At 40.4% G+C, this 26,831-nt stretch overlaps 1 protein-coding gene across 3 annotated transcripts in view; it reads right to left on the reverse strand.

Annotated features, from left to right (window-relative positions):
- The window catches only part of ELAVL4 (ELAV like RNA binding protein 4), an 88,452-nt gene that overhangs the window by 47,267 nt on the left and 14,354 nt on the right, over window positions 1–26,831 (reverse strand). For all 3 annotated transcript variants that reach the window (XM_039245404.1, XM_039245405.1, XM_039245403.1), the window contains exon 2: window positions 2,844–3,084. In XM_039245404.1, the coding sequence (XP_039101335.1) occupies window positions 2,844–3,084 (241 nt within the window). The remainder of the gene's footprint in view (window positions 1–2,843; window positions 3,085–26,831) is intronic.

Here is a 26,831-nt window from a genome sequence, read left to right on the forward strand (position 1 = left end):
CACTTAGGCTCTTTCCATGTTTTAGCTATTGTGGAGAGTGCTGCTATGAACATTGGGGTACATGTGCTCCTATGCCTCAGCATTTCTGTATCCCTTGGGTAAATTCCTAGCAGTGCTATTGCTGGGTCATAAGGGAGTTCTATTGTTAGTTTCCCGAGGAACCTCCACACTGAAGCTGGAACCTTCTAAGGGAATCCATTCTTTTAGGGAGTGGTTTGGGCTGGAAAATCTTAATCTTGAATTCTTATCTCTTCGCCACTTCCCACCCCCCAATCCTCCCACTAGATATTTAGAACTCCTTGTAAACTTCACAGGATCGAGATGTATTGAGATCTGTAGGAGGTGTTGGAGGAAAAGGGGGGACTGGGATGTTAAAAATCAGGGCAACAAAAATACCTATGATGTCATTTACCCTGACTTCTGAACCACCAGCAGCAGCCTGAAGTTCCACCTCGCCTCTCCCAGCCTGTGTTATCACCTCACACTAAATGTAGGCCTCAAAGGGTCTTCCAAGAGAGCGCTTCTCACTCCTTCCCCACCTCCCCACAGCCCTATCTCTCCCTCCTTCTCTGACTTTTAGCGTAGTCAATTAAACCTGAACAACTGGTGGATGGAGGAAATATGCTGCATCTATGGAATGGTACAGCAGGGACCAGTTTCACTGTTAATTTAAAATGCTAGAATTAATTAGGTAGTGTAAATGAAGAATTTAATAAGCACTCTTTACAACCACAAGTTCTACTTTTATTAAACACTGCTACCAAATGAGGGCAAATATCTCTGGTCTCTCTTCTATTTCTTTGCCTCATTCCCATAAGTTCTCTGCAAATAAAATTTTTTTCTCTGAAATTTAAAAAGTGCATAATTATGAATTTATGTCTGAATTATATTTCTGCTTTCAACCCATAAGCTTCTTCTTTAAGCTCAGATGCTACTGTCTCTGCTTGTGCTGGAGAGGGTGCTAAACAAACCAAAGTTGACAATTTTGGTTTTGTATACCAAATTAAAGGCTGTCTTCGAAGCTGTCACTCCTATTCAAATCTACTCGGTGAACTACCAAATTAGCATTCTTTCAGTAAAGGAATCTGCTTGTTTAAACATGTGTCTTTAGAAAACAAGGAACAACACCATGAATCAGTACTTTTCAAAAATCTCACTACAGTTCTACGGGAATTCTTTTGAAGAGGTGATTAATAATATTCACTAATATAGCTGGCAGAGTCCCTATTTAGAAGGTAAGGCTACACCAAAAATACATTTTCTATACAGGAGTGGGAGGAAGAATCATATGGTTAACTGGTTTTAATTTTGTTTGAATTATCATCCTTTATATAAAGATTATTCAGGAATCTAAACAGTGGCTGTCTGAGAGGACAGGCAGTTCTGTTAAAGGATGGATGGTATGGTGCTCTCAGATAAGATCATCAAAGCTCTGGCCCTGTTTGGAGACCTTGATAAAATTTCTCTGTTCAGCCACTCTCCTTGTAACATACTACCTGCCTCTGTAATAACAACATCTCCCATTTACTAAGAGACCACTATGCAATAGGCATTATACTATCCGGTCTCTCATTTAATCCTCAAAATAAGCCCTTTGAGATAAATATTATTTTCTAACTTTATAGATGAAGAAATTATGTTTGGAGGGTTATGTGACTTTTATTTTCAACAGTTATTTTAGTTTTATGATCTTGCAAGGTACTTAATTTATATGGGAGGCAAATTTATAAGTGAATTAGAAGAACTGGAGAACACATACAGCTACATGCACACGTATACACTGGATTCTTGGACTTAAAACCAAGGTGATGTATCTTCCTATTTTAATGACAGAGTTTCCTTTTTGTTATATAGGCCAGTTTCTTGTCAATTAAACTGTCCAGCGAAAAGGAAACAAAAGTCCACACTCAAAACTGACAAATACTCAGGTGGGTGCAATGATTTTAGGAACAGAGCATCAGAGATTAGCAGCTGTGCTCCATCATGACATAGCCCAATAGATTTCTAAAGAAATGTTCTCACTTCCAAAAAGATACAGGGAATTCACCCCAAAGATTCACAGTATCAGTGTTCAGCAAACATTAGGTCTTCAGCAAATGGTTGCTGATTAGGAAAACATCAGAAACTAAAATTTTCAAGTATTAAAGTTTTATGGGTATTGTGTTACTGTTAAGTAAACAAGTCTCTGACTTCTCAAAGAGTATCCTCAAAACAAAACAAAACAAAATACCTCAAACGCAGATCTTCATTAGGCTTCTCCCTCCTACTGCGGAGTAGTTTTATTCCAGAATAATCTGCCATCCTTAGAGCCTATTTCTCCCCAGGGACAATGGGTAGTTGTGATGTCCTTCCAAGGTCCACAATAGCCCCCCATTAAACAGCCCCCACTGTCTCAGACACACGGAAGAACACTGGACACACACAAACCAAATGCTTCAGAGGAAAGGAATAGATACAAACTGGTGTGGAGTACAAGGAGGGCAGAGGGCAGAACTCAGAACTACAGAACAAAGGGAAAGGGTGGCTGATTGAGAATAAAAGGGGATCAAACCAAAGGGTTATTTCACAAAACGTAAAGCTTGAGGAAGCTCCAAAATCTCATCTGCTTTCCAGTCCTACCAATCTGCCAATGGTTTTATGTAAAATCAATGGTTTTATGTAGTGTATACACATGCATGAGCTTATGACTGTTCCCATGCCATCCTCGAAGGCAGGATACACGCTGCAGACACTCAGATGCATTAACCATTCACCTTGTGTGTGCGCATTCCTGCCAAGGTCTGCACATTCAACGGAACAAATAGCTGCTGATCCTAAGCCTAGAATATTGAAGAAGAGCATACCTGTAATTTTGTCTCTCACGAGTTTGCAGGATTCTATTTCACCAATGCTCCCAAAGAGACTCCTGAACTCCTCCTGGGTCATGTTCTGGGGTAAATAGTTGACTATGAGGTTGGTTTTGCTGTCATCTGTGGCTGCTCCTGTCTGCATAGGAGAAGGACAGTTTCTATTGTTGCTGGAGGGTCCATTGCTTGTATTGGATGTCGGGCCATTTGACACCTGTGGCTCCATGGTGCTAATTATCTAAATAAAAATAATAATAATAAAAATAAGCCTCCTGAAATCTCAAAGACACAGTCTCTTTCAAGATTTTATTTTATTTTGCATTTTGAAAAGAAAGGAAACAAGATAAAGCAAGATGGAGCAAAAGAGATGGGGTTGTGAACACATCCAATTTAGAAGCATGTTTTTAACCAAAATGTTAAACTCCCTTCGCTATTTTTAGGCCAGCCCATAGATTTTGAACACAGACTAGAATGCAGTGGGAACTCTCCCATTATTTTGTTAATGAAAAGCTAATTCCTGTTTTCATTACACAATCACTCTCAGAAATGTATACTTAAGCCACACCAAATTATAATTAAAATGTAAAGTAATAATCATGATTAAAATTATAGTTCCATTAAAGCGGAAAAACTAAATATAGAGGTCTATGCTTGCAAGATCAAATACAGTACCTGTTTATTAACTATCTCATAAAGTAAAATGACATTAAATTAAGTGGGGCTGTTCCGTACGGGAAGGGTTTAGATTTTCACTGATGCTTAAGCACCCATCAAACTTCAGATTTCATAAACACATGCCAAGGAGCTACAAAGTCATCTAACAATTCTTCTGCCTAGCTACTCCGTTACTGTTTCTCATGGACCTCTAATAAAATAAAGACCATAAAGGAAAAGATCTCTCTAGGTCTCTACCTTAGGTCCAACACAGCTTGAGGCTATCCTCTCACACTTTACTCAAAAAGGACTGTCTGTGGATTTAAATATTTAATTAAACAAAAATTTCCACAAATGTGTGAACTGTTCCAGGCAGCATGCATGGGAAAAAAGATAAATAAATCTTAGTCGCTAGCCTCAAGGAGCTTACTTACAGTCCATGTAGGACACAGACAGGCAAATGGCTCACAGTAGGACAATGGGCATGGCATGCATTAGGGGAACAATTAGTCCTACTTTATAGGATGGGATTGAGGGAAAGTACTAAGAAGATGAAGCAGGAATAAAGTTCTACATGGAAGATGGATTTAAGCTCATGGTGCCTGGTTGTAGAGGCCCTGTATGGCATGACAAACATGGAGAATCATAACACTGCAGAACCAGAAGGCCTTAAGGAAATAACATCTAGTAAAATCTAGTGCAAAATTCTCATGTTTGAGATGAATTCCAGAGACATCTAGTGAATTCTGTCATCACAAGAAACTGGGGCAGAGCCCGGGCCTGCAGTTTTCTGGCCCTGCATGCAGCCCAGTAGTCCCCCTATTCCATTTTATCCAATCATCATTCCTTACTAGTCTTTCACGATAGGACTTCCATTGCCTCTTTAAATTGATCAATTCTTTGGAAATGGAATCATGCTCTACTATTCACTAGCTGTGTGACTTTGGGTAAGGGACTTCAACTCCAGGCACCTTAGTTTTCCTCACTTGTAAAATGGGAACATTCCACCTATCTTGCAAGGTGGTGACATGATGTACAGAAACCATCTGAAGAGTAGTGGGAATGTAATTCACCATCCCTGAAATTTATTTTTATTTTTAAAAAATATTTTATTTTTAAGTAATCTCCATACTCAATATGGGGCTCTAACTTACAACCCCAAAATCAGGAGTTGCATGCTATGCTGATTGAGCCAGCCAGATATCCCCATCATTGATATTTATTAAAGTAACTCTACCAGTCATCTGACATGTATTGTCTCACTTACTTCTCACAAGAAGGCAATGAGACATATTCTCACATTCTCTACATCTTGTAGACAAGGAAAACAAAGCTTAGCAGACATCTGATAACTAACAACTTCCATTATATATCACCATTTGTCTACTGAGAGAATTTCTAGGGGATAAGCACTTTTATATCATACACATGTAGTAAAGTGTACAAATCTTAAGGGTACAACTCAAAGAATGTTTGCAAAGAGAACACAATTCATACGTGAGTAGTCACCTTTCAGATCATGATATAGAACATGACTAGCATCCCAGAAGCCTTTCGTGTGTCCCTACCTCCATCATTCACACCACCTCCCAAAGGTAACTGACTTCTAATTCAGAGATTTGTTTTATCTGTTTTTGAACTTTAAATACATGGAATCACACAATATGTATTCTTTTATGTCTTTTCACACATTATGTCTGGGTGTCATCCATGTCATTAGATATGGTGGTAGGTTTCTTCTTCTCCACTGCTATAGGGAATTCCTGTGTATAAAAATATTGGGGGCAACTGGGTGGCTTAGTCAGTTAAGTATCCCACTTCGGTTCAGGTCATGATCTCACGGTTTGTGGGTTCGAGCTCTGCATAGGGCTCTGTGCTGATAGTGCAGAGCCTGCTTGGGATCCTCTGTCTCCCCCTCTCTCTGCCTCTCTCTCTCTCTCTCTCTCTCAAAAATAGATAAACATTTAAGAAAATTAGGGGCATCTCAGGGCTCAGTCTGTTAAGTGTCTGACTATGGCTCAGGTCATGATCTCACAGTTTATGAGTTTGAGCCCCACATCAGACTCTGTGATGACAGCTCAGAGCCTGGAACCTATTTCAGATTCTGTATTTCTGTCTCTCTCTACCCCTTCTCCATTCTCTCTCTCTCTCTCAAAAATAAATAAACATTAAAACAATTTTTAAAAATCACATTTTGGGGTGCCTAGATTGCTCAGTTGGTTAAGTGTCAGACTTTGGCTCAGGTCATGATCTCATGGTTCGTGGTTTTGAGCCCTGTGTCAGGCTCAGAGCCTGGAGTTTGCTTTGGATTCTGTGTCTCCCTCTCTCTGCCCCTCTCCCACTCACACTCTGCCTCTGTCTCTCAAAAATAAATAAACATTAAAAATTTTTTTAATCACATTTTATTTATCTCTTCTACTGTTGATAAACATTTGGGTTGTTTCTAGGTTTTAACTATTTTGATAATGCTGTTATGAGGATTATGTACTTGTCTTGTGGTTTACACACACACACATTTCTGTTTGGAATATTCCTTGGAGTCTATTTTGGGTCATAGACTATATGTATGTTCTGCTGTAGTAGGCACTGTCAGTATCTTTTTAAAATGGTTGCACCAATTTACACTCCCACCAGCAGAGTATGAAAGTTCCAGTTGCTGCACATCCTTATCAACATTCGAGACTTTCTTGCTTTGGTGTTTTTTTTTTTTTTTTTTTTTGTGCTTATTTTCTCATTGAAGCAGAGTGATAAAGTAAAAAAGGAATAAATTTTTAGTCAAGGCAACAGCTCCACCACTTGTTAGCTATGTGATTTCAGGGAGGTTACATCAATACTCTGAGCCTCAGTTTCCTCTTTGTAAATTGGAATAAAGCCTCCTGTGTAGGTTTATCTTCAGAAAGAATGCCTGGAGGCATCATGACTGTTATTTTTCATCATGCCCTATATAGGTGTTACTTTAATTATTTTCTCTTCTGAATGATCATAAATGTGAAATGAAACCAAATTAAGAAAAAAGAAGTCTCAAGAGGAGTCAGAAAGATAAGGCAGACTGAGGAAGGTGAGGACCTTCTAAGAATCTTTACCATCATAAGTAACTTAAGTGGCTCCACTTATCACATCGTCAGAAATTTTTTCTTGGATTCAGGTCAACTGTGGGATTCTGGAAGGCTGGTTGAGACAGCAAGGATAAAACAAAGAGTTTCTGAGAAGAATCTTATTTTTATTTTAAATGTTTATTACTTGAGCGAAAGAGAGGGCACAGGAGAGGGTCAGAAAGAGGGCGGGGCAGGGGATCCAAAGCAGGCTCTATGGGACACAGAGTGTGATGCAGGGCTTGAACTCATGAACCACAATATCATGACTTGCACCAAAATCAAGACTTGGGATGCTTAATGGACTAAGCCACCCAGGTGCCCCATCTGAAGAATCTTAAATAAAGTTCTTCTCAGCACTGATAGAAACTGCACCAACACAGCCTAGTCAGCAGCTCTGTCCAGGAAAAAATGAGAGAGATGTGCCCAAGGGAGGCACATGCTAATGGAGATGAGGTCGTAGAGCATCATCACAGCTCCTGGCGGGGAGGCAGGTTTCTGCTCTGCCAAACTGTTGGGCCTCCTGGGCCTGAGCTGTGTCTCCATTTGCTGTGTCGTCTCACTGCCTCACTAAGTGTCCAGGCAACAAACACAAGGAGCACTGCCAACTTGATAAGAAACTTAAAAGCAGGATTTATCTGGTTCAGAAGGCGGGGCTGGCAGAACCACAGAGCTACCCAGCTGCTACATTTTGACTTGATGGTAAAAGTGCCAGTCTCACAATCTTTATAACATCTTCCTTGCTCTCCATATTTGTCAGGTTATCGTTCTCTTTTTTATTCTTTCAATGTGTATTTATTTGAGAGAGAGAGAGAGAGAGAGAGAGAAAGAGAGAGAGAGAGAGATGAGGGGAGGAGCAGAGATAGAGAAAGACACAGAATCTGAAGCAGGCTCCAGGCTCCGAGCTGTCAGCACAGAGCCCAACACAGGGCTTGAAATCATGAAACGTGAGATAATGACCTGAGCCTACATCAGACATTTAATGGACTGAGCCACCCAGGAGCCCCTGTCAGGTTACCTTTCTTATGGCTCTCCCACAAACCCCTAGAAAATATCCGGCACCGAGGCAGCGTTTTTGACATTAATGATGGAGTATGAAGAAGAATGTAAATCATACCCAGCATGCTGAGATTCTATGGGACCAACACTGTTAAAGGTCACCTAACAGCCAGGTTCATCTTTTGTTCACTGGATACTAGCCTCACAGACATGTGTGGTGAAAGCCAGCACTTGTCCATGTGAACATCTCACAGGTTTTCTTGCTCCAGAGAAACCTAGGAAGTACCGAGTCTGCAGTAAAGTCATTTCAATTCCCCAGTCATCTTTCTGATCCCCCTACATCTTTTGTGCATTTCCTAAATTATGCTGATTCCTGGACTAGAGCCCCATCTGTAGATCAGACAACCCTAACTGAGCCCAAACTTTTGAAAAGGATCCATGAGATGCAATATTCAGTACTGAGCTACTCCAACCAACCAAATCTGTAAATTAGATCAAGTCATCCTTGGCTTATGGAGGTGGAGCTCTCTTTGCTCTGCACACACACTATACAATTACCCTTTGGTGTATCCAGAAGGAACTGATGAAAATGAACACATACACATAGAGCTTGCTCAATAAAAAAAGGTGCAGTGCTAAAGCTGAGAAAAACTTGCAAATGTTTAACACATATTACATAATAAGACCCCTCACTCATCTTAATGATGGATCCCAGGATATAAGACAGGCTTAAAAAAAGGAATCACAAATGTAAAATGTCAGAATCAAATCCGACACACAAGTGAACCAAGAGAATTTTAAAACATTACTTGGAAAACAAGAGAAGTTGCCGAGGTCTAAAGATATGGAACCCAAGAATATTAAACTGTGATATTTTAATGTCATATGACCTTTTTAAAGAGAAGACACCTGTAACTTCAACTTGGAAAACAGACCAGAGGTAAACGTGTGTTAGCAGGAAGTATATCATCCAATAAGTGTAGAGCCTGGCTTTGCAAGATCAGAACGCTTCCTTCCCCAGGCTAAAGCCTTTGATATTCTAACAGTACAATTTTCATTGCAAATAAATATATCAGTTACTCAAGTGTGACTATGTATTTTTATGAAACAATCTGTGTGGGTCTCATGGCCAACTTTGCAGCTGACCAGGTTCCAAAACTGACTTGCCCTCCTTCTCTCTTCTCAATGGCAATTAAGAGTAGAATTCCAGTGAGCATCTAAGATAGAGCACTGATGAGGTTTAGTTGACTTCAACTCTAATGGTTGTACAAAGCACCGCATTAAATCTTTTATGTTCCTGTGATATATTTTAAGAAACATTATATAGGCAGAAAATTTCAGGGATAAACTATTAGAGCAGTGCACAATAACACAGGCACTCAAATCCTGTCATTGTAAATGTCAATGATTTGAATGACTAATTATTCACACTCAACGCATTCACCCCTCCCACCATTTTTTTCCCCCAGAAAAATATACAACAAAAGCAAGAGGGAAGGCCTTAGACATGCAGCTGCTGGATCACCACTCAGGGACATTTATCTCTGTGGAGGGAGGTAAGAAGCAGAGGCCAGGCTCAGCCTTGTTCTTAAGGTGCTCCTGAAAAAAATAGCCCATCGTAGTGTCTCCACTGTCACAATCCTGAGTCCTTCCCCTTAGCCTTTTACCTGCGATATCCCATCTTTTATTATTGCCCCCTCTCCCCCCAGGTATCTGCTACAGTGTTTCCTAGACTTGTCAGGTCAGATGCACATAAAATTAGGGTTTATTTCCACTACGGCTAGATCTGAGAATGCCAGGTGAACAGAGATGGAGCCCCAGAGTGCCAGGGACTGTGCTGGGCCCGGGGGATACAGAGACAACAAAGACAAAGAGCTGGCCCCCACTGAGTTCACAATGTATGACAGATATCAGAGAACATTAGGGACCACAGAGCCCAACCACATAATTTTAATGATGAGCAAACTGAGGACCAGAAAGGGGAAATGACTTGCTCTGGGTGACACTGCTAGTTAGAGCAGGAAATGGGACTTGAGCCAAGGTCTACAGACTACCTCACTTGAGTACTCTTGTGACAATGCAGACAATGGACATTTATATGAGAATTTACTTCTCCTTTCCTGGGAGGAGACAGTGAGGTGGCCATACTATAAAAATTCCCTTGAATAGAGGTGTGGAGACATATCTACCTTCATACTTTATTGAGTATAGCACTTTATAGTTCACAAAGAATGGTGACCTGAAATCTGAGCTCCATAGCACAGAGACCACATCTGCTTTGTTTATTATGGCATCTCCTGCGTGTAGAATAAGGCCTGATGAATGTAAGTTCTGGATAAAGGACTACTGAATGAATGAAAGTCCTTGCATGTTCAGTAGTTCACTAGATCCCTCAAACAACCCTGTAAAGTACAAAGAAAAAAGCCAAAAAGATATTAATGTCATCCCAATCTTACATATAACAAAAGAGGGCAGAACACTTACTGAGTACCCACTATATGCCAGGCATACATTTAGATATTATTTCAAATACAGATTGTAAGAGGCATTCATTAAAGTAGGAGGGCTGAATCTTTGGCTGACATGAGCCTCCTTCAGAACCTGCTGAATGCCTTTGCCCATTCTCCCCAGAAAAATGTGTACACACACACACACACACGCACACACACACACTTTAGGCACACTAAAGGCAATCCTTTGTCTCCAGATTGAAATCCTCCAGATGATTCTAAGAGTAGCAATACAATCAAAGTGCAGAAACTTCCCTTCCTTCCCAAATCATTCTTTTCATATAATTTCTTGTTCTTGGAGTCATTAATTCATTAACCAAACAAATATTTATTGCTGAAGGATCTGCATATCAGGGGAGAGAGCAAGCATGTCTTAGGGCCAGAAGGTCCTTTAAGTATATTAAGCAAGGGGCGCCTGGGTGGCTCAGTTGGTTAAGCAGTCAACTTTAGCTCAGGTCATGATCTCACAGTCTGTGGGTTTGAGCCCCGCCTCAGTCTCTGTGCTGACAGCTCAGAGCCTGGAGCCTCCTTCAGATTCTGTGTCTCCCTCTCTCTCTGACCCTCCCCGGCTCACACTCTGTGTCTGTCTCTCTCAAAAATAAATAAACGTTAAACTTTTTTTTTTAAAAAAGTATATTAATATGTAGAAACTAATTTGACAATAAACTATTTGTAAAAAAAAAAAAAGTATATTAAACAAGTCTATTGTAAAATTCTAAAAATGTACTTAAAGTCTCCTTTAATATTTCTTCCATCAGCTCATAGACTCTTCACAGTTTCCTATGTCCTCCATTCTTCACAAGGCTTTCATCTATCCAAATTTGGGGAAAGTCAGGTTAGAGTTATGGGGCTGGTCCTCCTCTTCACAACTAAGGACAGTTACTGTCCCAGGTACTAGAGAGCCACCTTGGAGGCCCTACTGCAGTCCCCTCACCGATCCTGTCCACCATACTGTGGCCTTACTCTAATATTTCCCATAAAAATGCAGTCCCACAGGGGCGCCTGGGTGGCTTAGTCGGTTAAGCGTCCGACTTTCTCTTAGGTCATGATCTCGCGGTTCGTGGGTTTGAGCCCCACATCGGGCTCTGTGCTGACTGCCAGCTCAGAGCCTGGAGCCTGTTTCAGAGTCTGTGTCTCCCTCTCTCTCTGACCCTCCCCTGCTCACGCTGTCTCTCTCTCTCTCCTAGAAATAAATAAAAATATTTAAAAAAATGCAGTCCCACAATAAACTGCATGGTCTTGCATTTACATACATTAACCTACTTTTCACTCTCAGGGTTTACTTCATGAGACACATAAAGGGTTACGACTTTATGTTACAGGAACCCGTGCTATTGTAAAACTCAAGACTGACATTCATCATCCAAGAGCCCAGGGCAGGGCCTTTGTACTCCTATCATGGCAGTTCTCAACTTCTGGTTTTCCGGTGGAGGGGTGGCCTCAAGGCTCAATTTGGGCAAAAGGATCAAGAGAAAAGAACCTAAGAAGGTTACAGGAATATGATGCTTCTTTTCCAAATAGTCTCCCCTCTACTTTCAGTGCCCTCTAAATGTCAGCATTCCCAGAAACTGGAAAGATGGAGTGTACTGATTGCAAACATGTCTCAGGTGTGTACATCTGAGACACACGCACACACGTATTTTATTCAATATTTTAATGAGTATTTAAAGGTGTTTTCTTTTACCATGTCAGAAGGACTTCTGAAAATTTATATATAAAGGCTAACCCTTATGTAATAGAACAAGCGCTCCCGAGAGCATGAAGAATAATGTTTACCAAGGGCAGTCAGTGAATCGAACCATTAAAGAAATAGATTTAAATTATTCATGAGAACAAAAATAAAAGTCCTAATTCTCTTTGTAGGCATTTCCCACTTAACCCTTATAAAATCCTGACACGCAGTACGTTAGACTCTGGTGGTGCAGCCCAGACTACTGCATCTCACCCGCCTTTCAGAAGCCTGAAAAACAAATCCCCAAAGTTAGAAAATTACACAGCAGGCTCTGTGTTCCTGAAGACAGATATTATTTTTAGGAATAATTCCTCACTTCTCTTCTTGCTCCATTAAAGATACTAAAAATGTCCTTACAACCCCCCAATTTCAGATTTTTAAAAAGTTTTGTCCATCAGCTCATAAAAATCCATACTATCCCCTCTTTCTCTTCAAAAGGCTTTAATTCGCTCAAGTCCCTTCAGATTAATATTTTTCTCTAAATGCAATGCTTTCCTGGTTATGATTCAACTGGGAAGAAGACACATGTTATTAATGGGGCCCAAGAGCAGGGGCTGAGATTGATGATCTGATCACTCTAAGAAAAGGTAACTTGGGAATACACTCACCCTGCATCTCCTCTCCCCCCAAATTACAAGTGAGGACTCACAAAGCCCCCTGGAGCAGAAGAATCTGGCTGAAGACTGCACTCCTGTTCCTCAAAACCATTTGCACCAAGTTTCCCTAATTCTGCTGGAAGGTAACTAGAAAACTCTAGAAAAAATATTTAATTCCAACTAGGGAAAGCATGCTGACAGTTTAATAGTACCTTTGGGTAGATGCACAAATAACCTGAAAGACCTATTTACTCTAGGAAGTTATGTGGTAATAAATTCTCGGCATATCCTTAAAACAAGTGTGTTCAATTCAACACAAGTTTATTGAATGCTATTATAGACCAAGGCATTGTTCTAGGAATACGGGAAACAAAACTAATTTGGTCACTGCCTTTAGAGGGTTCAAGTTAGAAGGATGGAAAAGGAGGGCAGATAAACAAATAATTAACTATTTGTAACAAGGAGGTAAACTTGAGGCATTACTCCTTTGAAACAGCATCTTCTTCACTGGAGAGGAATACCAGGCATGCCAAAAGTATTCTCAGTGGAGGTAGTCAGGGTTTTTAAAAACTCAGCAGTCGCTGGAGAGAACAAGAGGCATTAATACTTAAAATAGCAGGGCCAGCATGGATATGAAAAGTATAATCAAAATTTAATTTCTCTTAGGCATTATTCTCAAATTCACAGAAATTCAAGTTTTTAATCTTCCTCCCCAGATGCATCGCACACATTTCTCCTCCTAAATAAATACTGGTCTCCTGTATATCTTAACAGTGTTTCCTTAGGGCTTCAGTTTAGGCCTAAAATGATTTCCTGGTATGTTCATCCTGGGGCAGTCCTAGTAAAACCCCTGGGTACTTGGTTTTAACAGACTTTTACAGCAAACTTTCCAGAGCCAAGGGATGACTTGACTATCCAATTCATTATAAAGATGAGGAAACCTTTCTTTCACCACCCCCTGTAATCCCAATCCAGTGCTTTTTTCCAAAATGAAGATCATCTCAAACTTTTGATAAGCCTTCTTTGTTAAAGACATATTGGAAAAGCACAAATGTTTTCATTTCAATATAAATACAATTTTGTGGCCAAGCTTTCAGGCTTTCTGCAAAAAATTAGATCCAATAAAAAATCAATTGGAGGGTGCCTGGGTGGCTCAGTCAGTTAAGCAGCTGACTTTGACTCGGGTTATGTATGATCTCATGGTTTGTGAGTTCAAGCCCCACGTAGGACTCTGTGCTGACAGCTCAGAGCCTGCGGCCTGCTTCAGATTCTGTGTCTCCCTCTCTCTCTTAAAAATAAACATTATAAAAACTTTTTAAAAAAATCAATTGGAAAACAATTCCTTTCCCATCCAACCCCCTAAGCTTCTAAATTCTGAATATTTAATGTGGACAAAATAACCAAAATGTCTCATAATGAGCTATGGGTACCGGATGGAACAGGAACCAGCTCTGATGATAGGTATGTCATCTTCATACAAAGATAAAGAGAGTGTGAGTGTGCATGTGCTCACGTGCCTGCTTGAGTGGGGGAGGGGCAGAGGAAGAGAGGCAGAATCCCAAGCAGGCTCTACACTGTCCACTGCAGCCCAATGTGGTGCTTGAACTCACAAACCAACAGTGAGATCATGACCTGAACCCACCAAGAGTCAGACTCTTAAACTGACTGAGCCACCCAGGCACCCCAAGTTGAGCTTATCTTCTGATTAAATGCATAATCAATAGCCAATGGCACAATTCACGTAAACATAAATATTGTATACTTATAAAATGCTTGGCTAGTGGCTCAGAGTGTGAGCAAACTCACCGAGATTCAGCTGAACAAAGCAATGTGCTGCAATGTGCTGTTCTGTACCTGTATCATGATCTGCAGCATGGTGTCACACCTCTGAATTTGTGTTAATGTACACTCAGGTTAAATTCTTCAGAAATACAGAAATCTGGCCATTTGTAGCAATGTGGATGGAACCTGAGGGTGTTAGGCTGAGTGAAATAAGTCAGGCAGAGAAAGGCAGATACCATATCTTTTCACTTATAGGTGGATCAGGAGAAACTTAACGGAGGACCATGGGGGAGGAGAAGGGGAAAAATAGTTGGGGAGAGAGAGGGAGGCAAATCATGAGAGACTCTTGAATGCTGAGAACAAACTGAGGGCTGGTGGGGGAGAGGGGAAGAGGGGTGATGGGCATGGAGGAGGGCACTTGTGGGGATGAGCACTTGGTGTTATATGGAAACCAACTTGACAATAAACTATGAAAGAAAAAAAATAAAAATTCTTCAGAAATACAATGTTTTTTTTATTTTGAAAATTTATATGTTTTCTTAACAAAGCTGGGTGGGGATGGGGAGGATAGTGAAGGGGAATAGAGGGAGTTAGTATCTAGAAAAATCTATACAGGACAACCTTCTCTTTGTTAAGAATTGTAAAATGCCAATGGTTCTTCCAATTGTGCAATTCAAAGGAGAAAAGATTATTTGGGGGCATACTGAAGCTAAAGATACTAAGTGAAATAAACGGTTCTCAGCACCTCGATGTATGAGGCCATGGCAAATTAGACCCGTGGACAATTAACATAGTATCATGTTATATCTACATGTTTGCTAGTGAAAGAATCTTGAACATCATTCTGATAGGGGAGTTTTAAATCTGAAAATTACTTTATCACACTTGACATTTTATTTTTAATGTCTTCCTCTTCTGAATTTCTTTCTTTCTTCCCTTCCTTCTTTCTTTTTCTTCTTCTTTTTTTGTTTTTAAAAAGAAGGAAACATTAGAAAAAAGAACTTTTTGACCTGATAGGGGAACTTTTTCCCTCACACTACCTCAGAGAGCTATTTGGGACCACTGTTCATCCTGGACACCCCCGGGAAGGCAGATGGATGTGAGTAAAACTGGACTCTAGCATAACAGTGTTCCTGAGAAAGCAGACCTAGGCTGGAAGATGAGTGTCTTTGAATTATTTGTGGACAACTTGTTCACAGAGAACACAGAAATTTAAGGTTTGCAACTGTCAAGCTTTAAGGTACAGTGAAATAGTCCCTCATTCACATTGGTGGAAACATAAATTGGCACAATATTTCTGAACCTTATGTTCATATTCTTGGACCCAAGGATCCATTCTGAAGTTCAGAAAAGCATCCAAAATTCTAAAGACCAAAGGTACGCATCATAAAGTATATTATAAAAAGTATATCTTGAAGAGTGAAAAAATGGAAACAACCTAAGGGCCCAACAAGGGGGTATGACTAAGTAAGTTATTGTATAGTTTTATGACACAGTATTCTGCGGCTGTTAAAATTATGTTTATAATGGGTTTTATAACAGAAGAATATGTGTATGATAAAGTAGGAAAAAGTGAAATAAAAATTATCTTGATTATATAAACATGCACAGTGTAGGAGGGAAAAGTAAAAATACTAACAATAAAGGGTGGGATTATAGGTGATTGTTACACTTGATTCTATCTTTATTTTCCAAGGTTTTGTTTTATAATGAAAATACAGCACTTTTATAATATGAAAGGAAGTTATTTTTAAAAATGAAAGAAAACGCCAGATCCTTCAAACCAGTTTGGAGTCACAATATTAAAAACGATTCCATCTCCTTCCCAGGGCCATCCTGTGGGACCTCTCCTCAGCCACACTCTGCCCCTACGTTAGAGGACACATAGGAGCCCAGGTGAATAAAAATCGCGTTTCTTGAAATGGCCTGTGATTCAGTCTCTCCTTCACCTAAATCACTGTGTATTAGCAAGGTTACAATCTAAGTCTGCCTTATCGCCCAGCAGCAACCTTCAGGAGAACAGCAAGGAGAGAAGATGATTTATAAGAAAACCGTTCCCTGGATCAGGGAGTGAAAAGTACTGATCCGTTCTAAAAGCTCCTGCTGACAAACTCTGATATTATGAACATTCTGCACTTGGACAAAAAGCTCCCACTTTTCTTAATTACATGGTCTGAGCAGGAGCCTGCTTTTAGGATCTGCCCAATCACACAACAGCCATTTATTTTCCCAACCGCAGCTGCCAAAATTTCCCTGATCTCTGTTCTGTGCTCCATCTTCAAGGACATCTTATGAATGTATGACACTGTCAAGCAGCATTCCATGCCATGCCTCTTAAGCTTCTCCCTCTCTTTTTCCTGCATACAGAGATCTTCCTAATACATATTTATTAAAAATCTCATGAATGAGAAGCAAAGTGGAGAGGCAAAAAAAACAAAACAAAACAAAACAAAACAAAAAACCCCGTGAATACCACGTATCAGAATATTTGTCTACTTTAAGACAAATACTTTATTATGACAATGAACCACTAACACTCTTTGTCCTCTGCATTATTGGTTTGCTTTAGTTTATAGATTCTGCATCTTGTAATTCACTGCGTCCCCTCTTTGTAATATTGCTAGGAAAATGAGTGGCACATCTGTAGCCTTCTGTGTATAAAGAAAAAGCACAGAATCTCACTGCAAACTTTTGATTCTTCTTTTTTAATGTTTATTTTTGAGAGAGAGAGAGAGAGAGAGTGTGAGAAGGGCAGAAAGAGAGGGAGACAGAGGATCTGAAGCAGGCTGTGCTGACAGCAGAGCCCCCAATGCGGAGCTTGAACTCATGAGTCATGAGATCATGACCTGAGCCGAAGTTGGCCGCTTAACTGACTGAGCCACTCAGGCGCCCCTTGATTCTTTTCAACACAAACTTAACCTCTGAATTTATCTTATTTTTTTATTCTCTTAATTTTCCTTCACTTCAATTTCCTTATTGTTCTGTTTTTTTAAAAAAGAAAAATAGATGTATTTTTACATATTTTTATGATGTGCCTTATAACAACAGAGAATTTTGGATTAGAATAAAGAACAAGTTAATACTTATGTCTTCACAAATCATCTTTTGTCTTTCAAAATATGCTTCTGAAATCTCTCTAATTCATATAATTGGGCAAGAGTCAACCTGGCATTTTAAAAATTCAGAAATGGTAAGACTTTTTAAAACACAGGATAAAGTTTCAAAATTGTTACCTTTATAGTAAAATTTAAACTGCATTGTATATAAGTCTCAGATAAGACCCTTTTAGGACTAATTTAATAAGTCCCTAAGAATAATTTGGATATGATACATGTATGTACACTAAGGTACTGAAAAGAGTTTACTTCTTTGAGTCAGGTAACTGTGTCCTTTGAAATCATAGATACAAAGTAAATTTGCTTGGCAAACTACTCCAATTCTTGATATGTTCTTTTTATCCTAGAAATTTATCTTAAAAAAAAAAAAAGACTAACACATATTCTGAGTCAGCTGGTGTCAAATTAGGACAAACAAACAAACAAACAAAAAGCTAAATTTTTTTTTTAGTTACAGACATATTTTAAAGCAAGTCACAACTTTTTAAAATATTTTTTTAATGTTTACTAATTTTTGAGAGACACAGAGTGCGAGTAGGGGAGGGCAGAGAGAGAGCGAGACAGAATCTGAAGCAGGCTCCAGGTTCTGAGCTGTCAGCACAGAGCGCGATATGGGACTTGAACTCACAAACAGTGAGATAAGGACCTGAGCTGAAGTCAGACACTTAACTGACTGAGCCACCCTGGTCCCCCCAGCAATTCACAATTTAATAATGACAATATTGTGCTTCATTTGAACAGCTCTTCCCCACAAATGAAGTTAGGTCTTAAAAGAAGAGGAAAGGCAGTACAAAGGAACAAAAGTCAAGCTCACTTCCTTAACATTAATGAGTTCCTTCAATGTGCCAGAAGCCATTATGATAAAGGCTTGAGATACAGGAGAGAAAGGGGTTTCCTGCCTGCAAGGAAATAAGTAAATCAGTAAATAAGTAATTACTCTGTAATATCATAAATGTGGTAATGGAGAAGTATATACAAAGTGCCCAGCAAAGTTCCTGCTGGAACATAGCAAAGGCCCAATAAATGGAGATCCTGTGATAACACTGATTAAAAAGTGCTTTGGGTTACACAGGAAAATGTTTAGGCAAGCAATTACCATTAACTCCTTCCAATACTACCAACAGTTAACGCATAATAAACGTGATAGATGTTGTCAGGTACATTACTTCACTTAATTCTCCCACAAATGTGCAAAGCAGGTAACTATCATTCCCCCTACTTACAGTTGGGGAAACCAAGCCTTGAAGAAGTGAAGTCACTTTACACCCAGTGAAGAAGTGAGACCTGAGGCAATATTTGCTTCAGGTAAAGCCAAAATCACAACTTGAACTCAAGTGTGAAACCAAACTCTGCCCCTTCTGAAACCTCCAAGTCAGAGGAAAGAGCTCCTATCACATAAAATGCAACCCAATGGTCTTAGAGAAAGTAAACGATCTAATCCAATTAAAACCCTACTGGGCTATGTATCTGCTATTAGTAACCAAAACTTTCAAATAGATGGATGTCAGAGAAGAATCTCTTTTTTTTAAAAGAGGCAAATATTAATTCAAAATTCTACACGGTATAATGGCAAAAGCATGAAGTTTGGAGTTTGTATTTGAAAACTGGCTCCAGCCTTGACCTTGGTTTAGACACTTAAGACTCTGAATCGCAATTTCAATTTACTCATCTGAAAAATACACATAATTCTATCTGCCTTGCAGGGTGGTTGTGAAGACGAAAAATAACAAATTTATTTATTTATTTATTTATTTTTTAATATTTTTTATTTATTTCTAGGGGAGAGAGAGAGAGAGACAGCGACAGCGTGAGCAGGGGAGGGTCAGAGAGAGAGGGAGATACAGACTCTGAAATTGGCTCCAGGCTCTGAGCTGGCAGTCAGCACAGAGCCCGACCCGGGGCTCGAACCCACGAACCGCGAGATCATGACCTAAGCGAAAGTCCGACGCTTAACCGACTAAGCCACCCAGGCGCCCCGAAAAATAACAAATTTAAGGCATCTGGCTCAGAGCTCGGCACACAGTAAGGACTCAATACATGTTCATTCCCCTTGTCAAAATTGTAACATTCTGAAAGCATATCCCCATTAAAATGAGGAGGCAAAGTTGACTAAGAGCTGGTAACATTTATTCTTGGAATTTAATTTCTGAAACGGAAAAGAACACTTAAAAATGTTACTACTCATCACCTATGTCAATAGCTATTTCCTTCATTTTCAAAATGTTTCACAAACAGTAACTAATAAGTTCTCACAATAATACCAATCAGGAAAATACAGAGCAAAGGGGAAGGGATTAAGTGAACTTTAAAAAGTGAATAATGAAAGCACCATTTTTAACACTTACAAACATAATTTCTGGTACACTTTGCCTTTTTAAAAAACCCTCTACTGTGAATGGCTTAAAGTTAGATACTTCAAATGTAATAAGTGCAGTCATTCAGGTTTCTGATTTCCCAAGAGGAAAACCCTCTTTGTTTTCATGGGAAAATTTCAGGAAATTGCCAGTGCTTTCTGCGGAAGGATAGCAGAGGGCATTTCTGCCTTTCCACATGGACCTGCTCAGGGAGGAAGAACAGGGTTTGTCTGTCCTTGGTGCACCCTCCACTTGGACTGCTCTTTCCTTCCCATGGACCCCAAGGAGCAGCTACGTTGACCAAACGCACTTTAGGAGGATGCTCTAGTGCATCATTGGAAAGGCGTGGTGGGAAGTACAGAGGAAACACAGAAAGTTATCTTCCTGCAAAAATGGGATGAACCCTTACAAAGTCACTGGAAAGAATGCTTTAACTCACATGCTAGACTCAGGGGATTTTATAAGCACATTCACACCCAGCACCCCATTTCATCTTCATGAAGACCCTGGGGGATGAGTGGCCTTTGCCCCCCTCCCCTATTATTTGCATTTTATGGTGAGCAAACCAGGCTTTAAGCGGCAAAGAGAAAGCAGAGTGACTAGCACTGGTTCGTTCACAAGGTGCAGAGCTGGGATCTGAATCAGGGTCTTCCTGTCACTGACTCTCATCTTTCTCCTTTACCTACCTACCACAACCTCCATAAACCCTGAAAATCACCCTCATGGCAACATCTTTCTGCAGCCAGCAGGGACAAACTAGAATATGTTGTGGTCTTGCCCATGCCACAATCTGCGCAGCCACTCTCATTGGCCTGGAAAGCTATCCTCTCCTACCACCAGGCCTAATAGCCCTTCCCCAACACCCCATCTTTCCCTAGCTCCCACCTCTCTCCTTTGCACATGCTTCCCTCATGGACATTTATCACACTCCCTCAAGACTCTCCATCTTCCTGTCTCTATCACTGAACTGTGAGCTCCCTGAGGTGAGGGCTGTGTTTGAATCATTTGTAACCCCAGGGACCAGTGCTGAGCTCCAGGTTTTGCTGGCAGAATAAATGAATAAACGGGTGGTTCTCTGGGTGCTCACCTACTCTCCATTCCTAAATCTGCTTTCCTTGCTCTGTTCCCCATAGTTCTCTCTTATCTTTCTCAGCTCTTCAAAATCAATTTAAAAATAAGAGCACTTCTGGGGTACCTGAGTGGCTTAGTTGATTGAGCCTCCAACTTTGGCTCAGGTCATGATCTCATGGTTTATGAATCCAAGCTCCACACTGGGCTAGCTGCGATCAGCCCAGATCCCTCTTCAGATACTCTATTCCCCTCTCTCTGCTCCTCCCCAACTTGCACTCTCTCAAAAAAATAAATAAAAACATTAAAAAAATAAGAGCACCTTTATCTTTTAAAGCTATATTGCCCTTTTGACTCTTGTCTTTCTCAACTTCATATTTTTAAGGCCATTTTCTGGGTAAGGCCATCTTCATAGCCTCTTTTCCTCTACCCTCATTTATTCCAACTCAGATTGCCTGTCTCAGGCCTAAAATCATATTTCATTTTCACTTTAGGTCTGAATCTGGCTAAAGTCTAGAGGTTAAGTGTCCCACAGAACATCTCCACCTATGAGATTCCTTAAAAGTCACACAAGCAAAAGTCAAAGCTAATGGGGACTCAATACTTTGCTGTAACAACTATCAAAGCGAGGAATGACTCGTGTGTTATTTTTTAAAAAAACAAATGAATTAATAAATTATCATATAATTACTTCTACTTCCATTCAGTTCAAATCAATTTAAACACTTAGCCAATATTGGTTGTATAGTGTAATGGCTAGGAACACAGGTACCAGGGCCTAAATGCCTAGGTTCAGCTCTGTGATTTTGGGCACGTTACTTAACAATTCTGTCTAAGTTTCCTCAGTGTTGATAGCATCCATAGGAATGTGGCAAAGATTAAGTGTATTATTATGATTAGATGACTGAGTTCCATGGCATTTGATCCCTGCCATTGAGGAATTTAGTCTTGGAAGAGGTGGGGGATGGCAGCGGTTAATGGATGAATCTGCGAACAGACAAAATTCCAAAATGCAACAAGGCAGGTGCCATAGTCTGAATGCCCTCTGTGGTATGTATGTCTCTTCCATGTATTTACATGTGTGCTTCCTCTCCTCCCACTAAATGCTTCTCCCACTACCATCTAAATAACTAGGCCATGTTGCAAAGTTCACTTGAAGTCTGCCCCCCTGACCCACATGAGCTTGACACCTCTTCTCTCTACTTTGCCATGGCACTCACCACTCCACATCTAATCACAGTCTACCTGCCTGTCTTCTGGCTGACTGGGAATTCCTTGAGAACAGGGCCTGATGACTTCTTGCTCCAGGCATGGAGTACACAGGAAGAATCTGACCAAAGTGTGCTGAATGAATCAGTGATCAGAGGCAGGTACAGGGTGCTAGGAGAGAACATGGGAACATTGCACGAGACTTCCTTTTTTCTCAACCCACCAGGCCCTGCAGTGTGCTGAGAAAACTGTAAGAAAAACCTGTGGTTTTATATTTTTAAATCCTTTTCTTCACTCTTCCTGCACTATTTATTTTAGATGAGCACAGGCATGAAGACCAAAACAAATGTGAACTAGTGGCTGGGGGGTGGGGGGCAAATAAATTTTGGGAGAATCACAATCCTAACATGTCACTAAACACAAGAAGAGGAAAATATTTAGGGCTTCACCCAGAGCTCTGCACAAAAGGTGCACTGCCAAATGTTCAGTTATTCTTTTACTCTTATAAGTGTTTGATGTAGAATTTTGCTTTTCTTTTTTTTTAAGTAATTTAAATCTACACATTGCAAATGAAAACAAAAGAGCTTTGGCAAGAGAATAAACTGTATCTCTCGCTTTTTAATCTTAAGATTTTAATCTAATTTTATGCAATAGTATACACAATGGAGAGAGGAGATAAAAATACATAAAATATACATATCTATATTTTAAAACTAATGCTTTCTAGTTGCTTTCATCATGTAGGTTTATTTAAAATTCCAGTTAATACAGGAGTCTTGGCCTAATACTTTTAACCTATGAAAATACATAATCAAGGGGCGCCTGGATGGCTCAGCTGGTTAAGCGTCCGACTTTGGCTCAGGTCATGATCTCATGGTTCGTGGGTTTGAGCCCTGCATCGGACCCTGTGCTGATAGCTCAGAGCCTGGAGCCCGCTTCGGATTCTCTCTCTGCCCTCCCTCTGTGCCTCTCTTGATCACACTCTCTCTGTCTCTCAGAAATACACAAATGTTAAAAAATTAAAAAAAAAAAGAAAATACATATTCAAAAGTAAGCACTTCAACTTAAAAACTCAACAGTAGCAGACTCGAGAACTGAACTCAGGATCTCACACTCCAGAGCTCTTTTACCAAGCTCTTTTTTTCTGCTGGCATCCACGATCCTTTCTGGGATGATATATCCTCAGTTCTGAGGTTATCTGTTCTGCCCTTTGAAGGTTATGCAATGGGAAGTAGCGTGCATATTTTAGTCTAAATCTCTCCCTATGAGCCCTGCAAAAAAAATGACCAATATCTAAAATACACACCCGAGCACCCTAGGGGGATTGAACTATTTCTTTTGAATGTTCGTTCCTTTATTAAATGCCTACAGTGTGCAGGCCCTGAACCCGGGTCTTTACATATGCTAATAATCAATCCTTTGAACAAGTCTTTGAAGGTCGCCCGGGTGGCTCAGTTGGTTGAGCGTCTGACTCCTGATTTTGGCTCAGGTCACGATCTCACAGATTGTGAGATCGAGCTCTGAGTCAGGTTCTGAGCTGACAGGACAGAGTCTGCTTGGGATTTTTTTTCCCTCTCTTCCTCTCTCTCTGCTCCTTGCCGACTTGCACGCATTCACACTCTCTCTCAAAATAAGTAATTAAACGTTAAAAATAGGGGTGCCTGGGTGGCTCAGTCAGTTAAGTGTCCGACTTCGGTGCTCAGGTCATGATCTCATGGTTCATGGGTTCGAGCCCTGCATCGGGCTCTGTGCTGACAGCTAGCTCAGAGCCTGGAGCCTGCTTCAGATTCTGCATCTCCCTCTCTCTCTGACCCTCCCTGCTCATGCTGTCTCTATCTCAGAAATTTAAAAAAAAACATTAAAAAATTTTTTTAAACATTAAAAATAAAAAATGAACCAGCCTTTGACGTAGGTATCATTAACTGTATTTTATAGACAATGAAACTGAGGCTAGAACAAGTTAGTGACCTTACCTAGACCCCACCATAGTTAAGTGGGAAGGGAAAAAAATCCTTAATTTCTCTGACTCCAAAGCCCATCCTCTTAACCACTAGAATACTTTTATGGAAATGAAGAATCTTATGATAAGGCCAACGACTACTGAACTTTTTGAATGATTGGCCTAACCTTCCTTCTTGGAATTTTTATCCCATTTCACAGTCTCAACTACAGGGAAATAGAGTGGAGCCTCTCCCTCATAGACTGGAGACCCCTGGTCTTTTTATGAGTTCTCTATGCTGGGTTTTCCTGAGGCCCAGACACCTCAAAGCAATCTTTTAATTTCCTGCTACGCCAGGGATGACCACCCCAAACTGAATGCAGGTAGAGCACGCATGTCACCTCAAGAGTCAGCAGCTAGACATATAAAGCCCAGCCTTTCACAACATGGCAATGACTGCTCCAGCTTACCAAGTAGAAGCAAGACACTGGCTGAACTGCTGTGGCCTCATTACATGTTCACAACAAATACTCATTAGTGCTGCTCTCCAACCCATTATCTCACTGTAGTTTTTAACTTATTAGTTTAGAAAGTGCACACACAGCAGGGGAGAAAGTGAAAGAGAGTGAGAGAGAGAGAGAGAGAGAAAATTTTAAGTAGGCTCCATGCTCATGACAGAGCCTGATATGGGGCTTGATCCCATGACCCTGGGATCATGACCTGAGCCAAATTCAAGAGTCGGATGTTCAACAGACTGAGCCACCCAGGTGCCCCTCACTGTATTTTTGAAATAGCAATTCATTGTATGAAAATTATAAAACATCACACAACCATCTACTAATTCTACTTATTTATTTACTCTATTGTCTGTCTTCTTCCTCTTAAATGAAAGCCCCATGAGGGCAAGGACTTGTCTTAGTCACTGCTGTATCTCTGGTACCTAGAACAGTGTCAAGAATATAGCAGGCATCCAACAAATATTTGAAGATTAGGACACAAATTAACTTCATATAATAATAATGATGCTGATCAATAGCACTTTATATGCCAAGCACTGTTTTATGTTCATTATTTTTATTGTTTTAAGTTCTTAACATACATTGGTCCATCAAATCCTCACAACAACCCTAGTTTACAGATGAGGAAACTAAAGCATTGGGGGATTAGTGATTTGCCCAAAGTCACAATTGGTAAAGCCAGGATATGAACTCTGGCAATCTTCATTGAAAGTCTCTATTAATAACCACTAGGCTAAAAGTCTGTCATTAGTCCCCTCCTTTTAAGAAGTGAATAATACAAAATAGGAGACAGAACATGGGTTCTGGAATCAAACAGACTAGACTTATAATTCCCAGTCTGACACTTCCTAGACATGTGACCTTGTAGAAGTTATATAAAAGATGTGGTGCTCTTTCTTTAAAATGGGAATAAAAATACCTGCTCCAGTGGCACCTGGATGGCTTAGTCAGTTGAGTGATGGACTCTTGGTTTCAGATCAGGTCATGATCCTAGGCTGTGGGATCGAGCCCTGCTTGAGACTCTCTCTCTCTCTCTCTCTCTCTCTGTCTCTTTCTCTGCCTTTCTCCCCAGCTTGCACTTTCTCTCTCTATAATAAAATAATAAATTTTTTTAAATGGCTGCATCCTAGAGTTATGAGGTTCAATGACATAACCTAAGTTTGTTCTTTTTGTAAAGCCTGACACATACACTATAAAGGGTCACTATTATTGTGATGTGTCATTGTTAACCATGTGGTAGAGACCAAGGGATATAAAGAAGTCTGAAAGAAAGAATTACTGAGGAAGTGCAAGGTGAGTCATCATAGTCAGGGACAGTTTCAAGTAAATAAGACGTACTCAAAATCTTCAACCCAAAGTTACAGAATTATGGTTGGTAAAGAACAGCAGTGTCAAAACCAGTCTTCATGCCAGAGGGCTTTGGGTCCAACTTCCTTCTCAGAGGCTAGCGGATAACAGCACACCTGATGGCAACCACTTTATGAACAATTTAACCAACATCCAACTCTATCATTCAGTTAACAATTCATTACTGAGTACCTATTAGGGAACAGGCACAGAGACAAACCGAGTCCTGATTGTTGAGGTGGTGGTGAAACAGGAAGATCAACACTGATCATGCACTGGTGAAGACCAACGACAGAAGGACGTGGGCAGTGTTCGTGAGTTCCAGCATGAGTCACCTTTCCTAGGTGAGAGGTCCCTTCCTATTTGTCTCTTGAAGCCAGGGGAAGAAAACTAGAAGGATGTTTGACACCAAGGGATCTGTTTGAGCATAGGCACAGAAGACTATGGTGAAGTTCCATAGCGGAGAATGAATGCAAGGCAGAGAGCTGCAGGATGGAAGTCCGGAAAGGAGGGCGGGGACAGGCCACAGAGGGTTGTCTGGGTGCTGTGAAGGTGGCTCGGCTTGATTCTGAGCCACAAATCTCTTAAGTAGCCATCTGTGAGATCACATCTCAACTGTATGCCTGTAGCAAATATACTGGTTCCCCCCAAAATACGAACAAAGCAGGGACGTCTGGCTGGGTCAGTCAGTTGAGCGTCCAACTTCGGCTTTCAGGTCATGATCTCACAGCTGTTGGGTTCAAACCCCACACTGGGCTCTGTTCTGACAGCACAGAGTCTAGAGCCTACTTCAGATTTTGTGTCTCCCTCTCTCTTGCTTCCCCTCCCCTGCTCGTGCTCTATCAAAAATAAATTAAAATGTTAAAAAAATTTAAAAACATAAACAAAACAGCACTAAGAAAAAGAAAGAATACATTATTTTTTTATGTTCACTGCCACATTTTCTTCCTGAATAGATCATGGGCATTTTTGGCACTAGGGGAATTTATCACCACCTCATGATACTGTTCCCCTTTTATACTCTAAAGTCATTTTAAGCTCAACTCTGTTCAGCAAAATGTTACTCTCC

This window comes from Hyaena hyaena, unplaced genomic scaffold (genome assembly GCF_003009895.1).
Source record: "Hyaena hyaena isolate Hyena2069 unplaced genomic scaffold, ASM300989v1 scaffold_257, whole genome shotgun sequence".
NCBI lineage: Eukaryota > Metazoa > Chordata > Mammalia > Carnivora > Hyaenidae > Hyaena > Hyaena hyaena.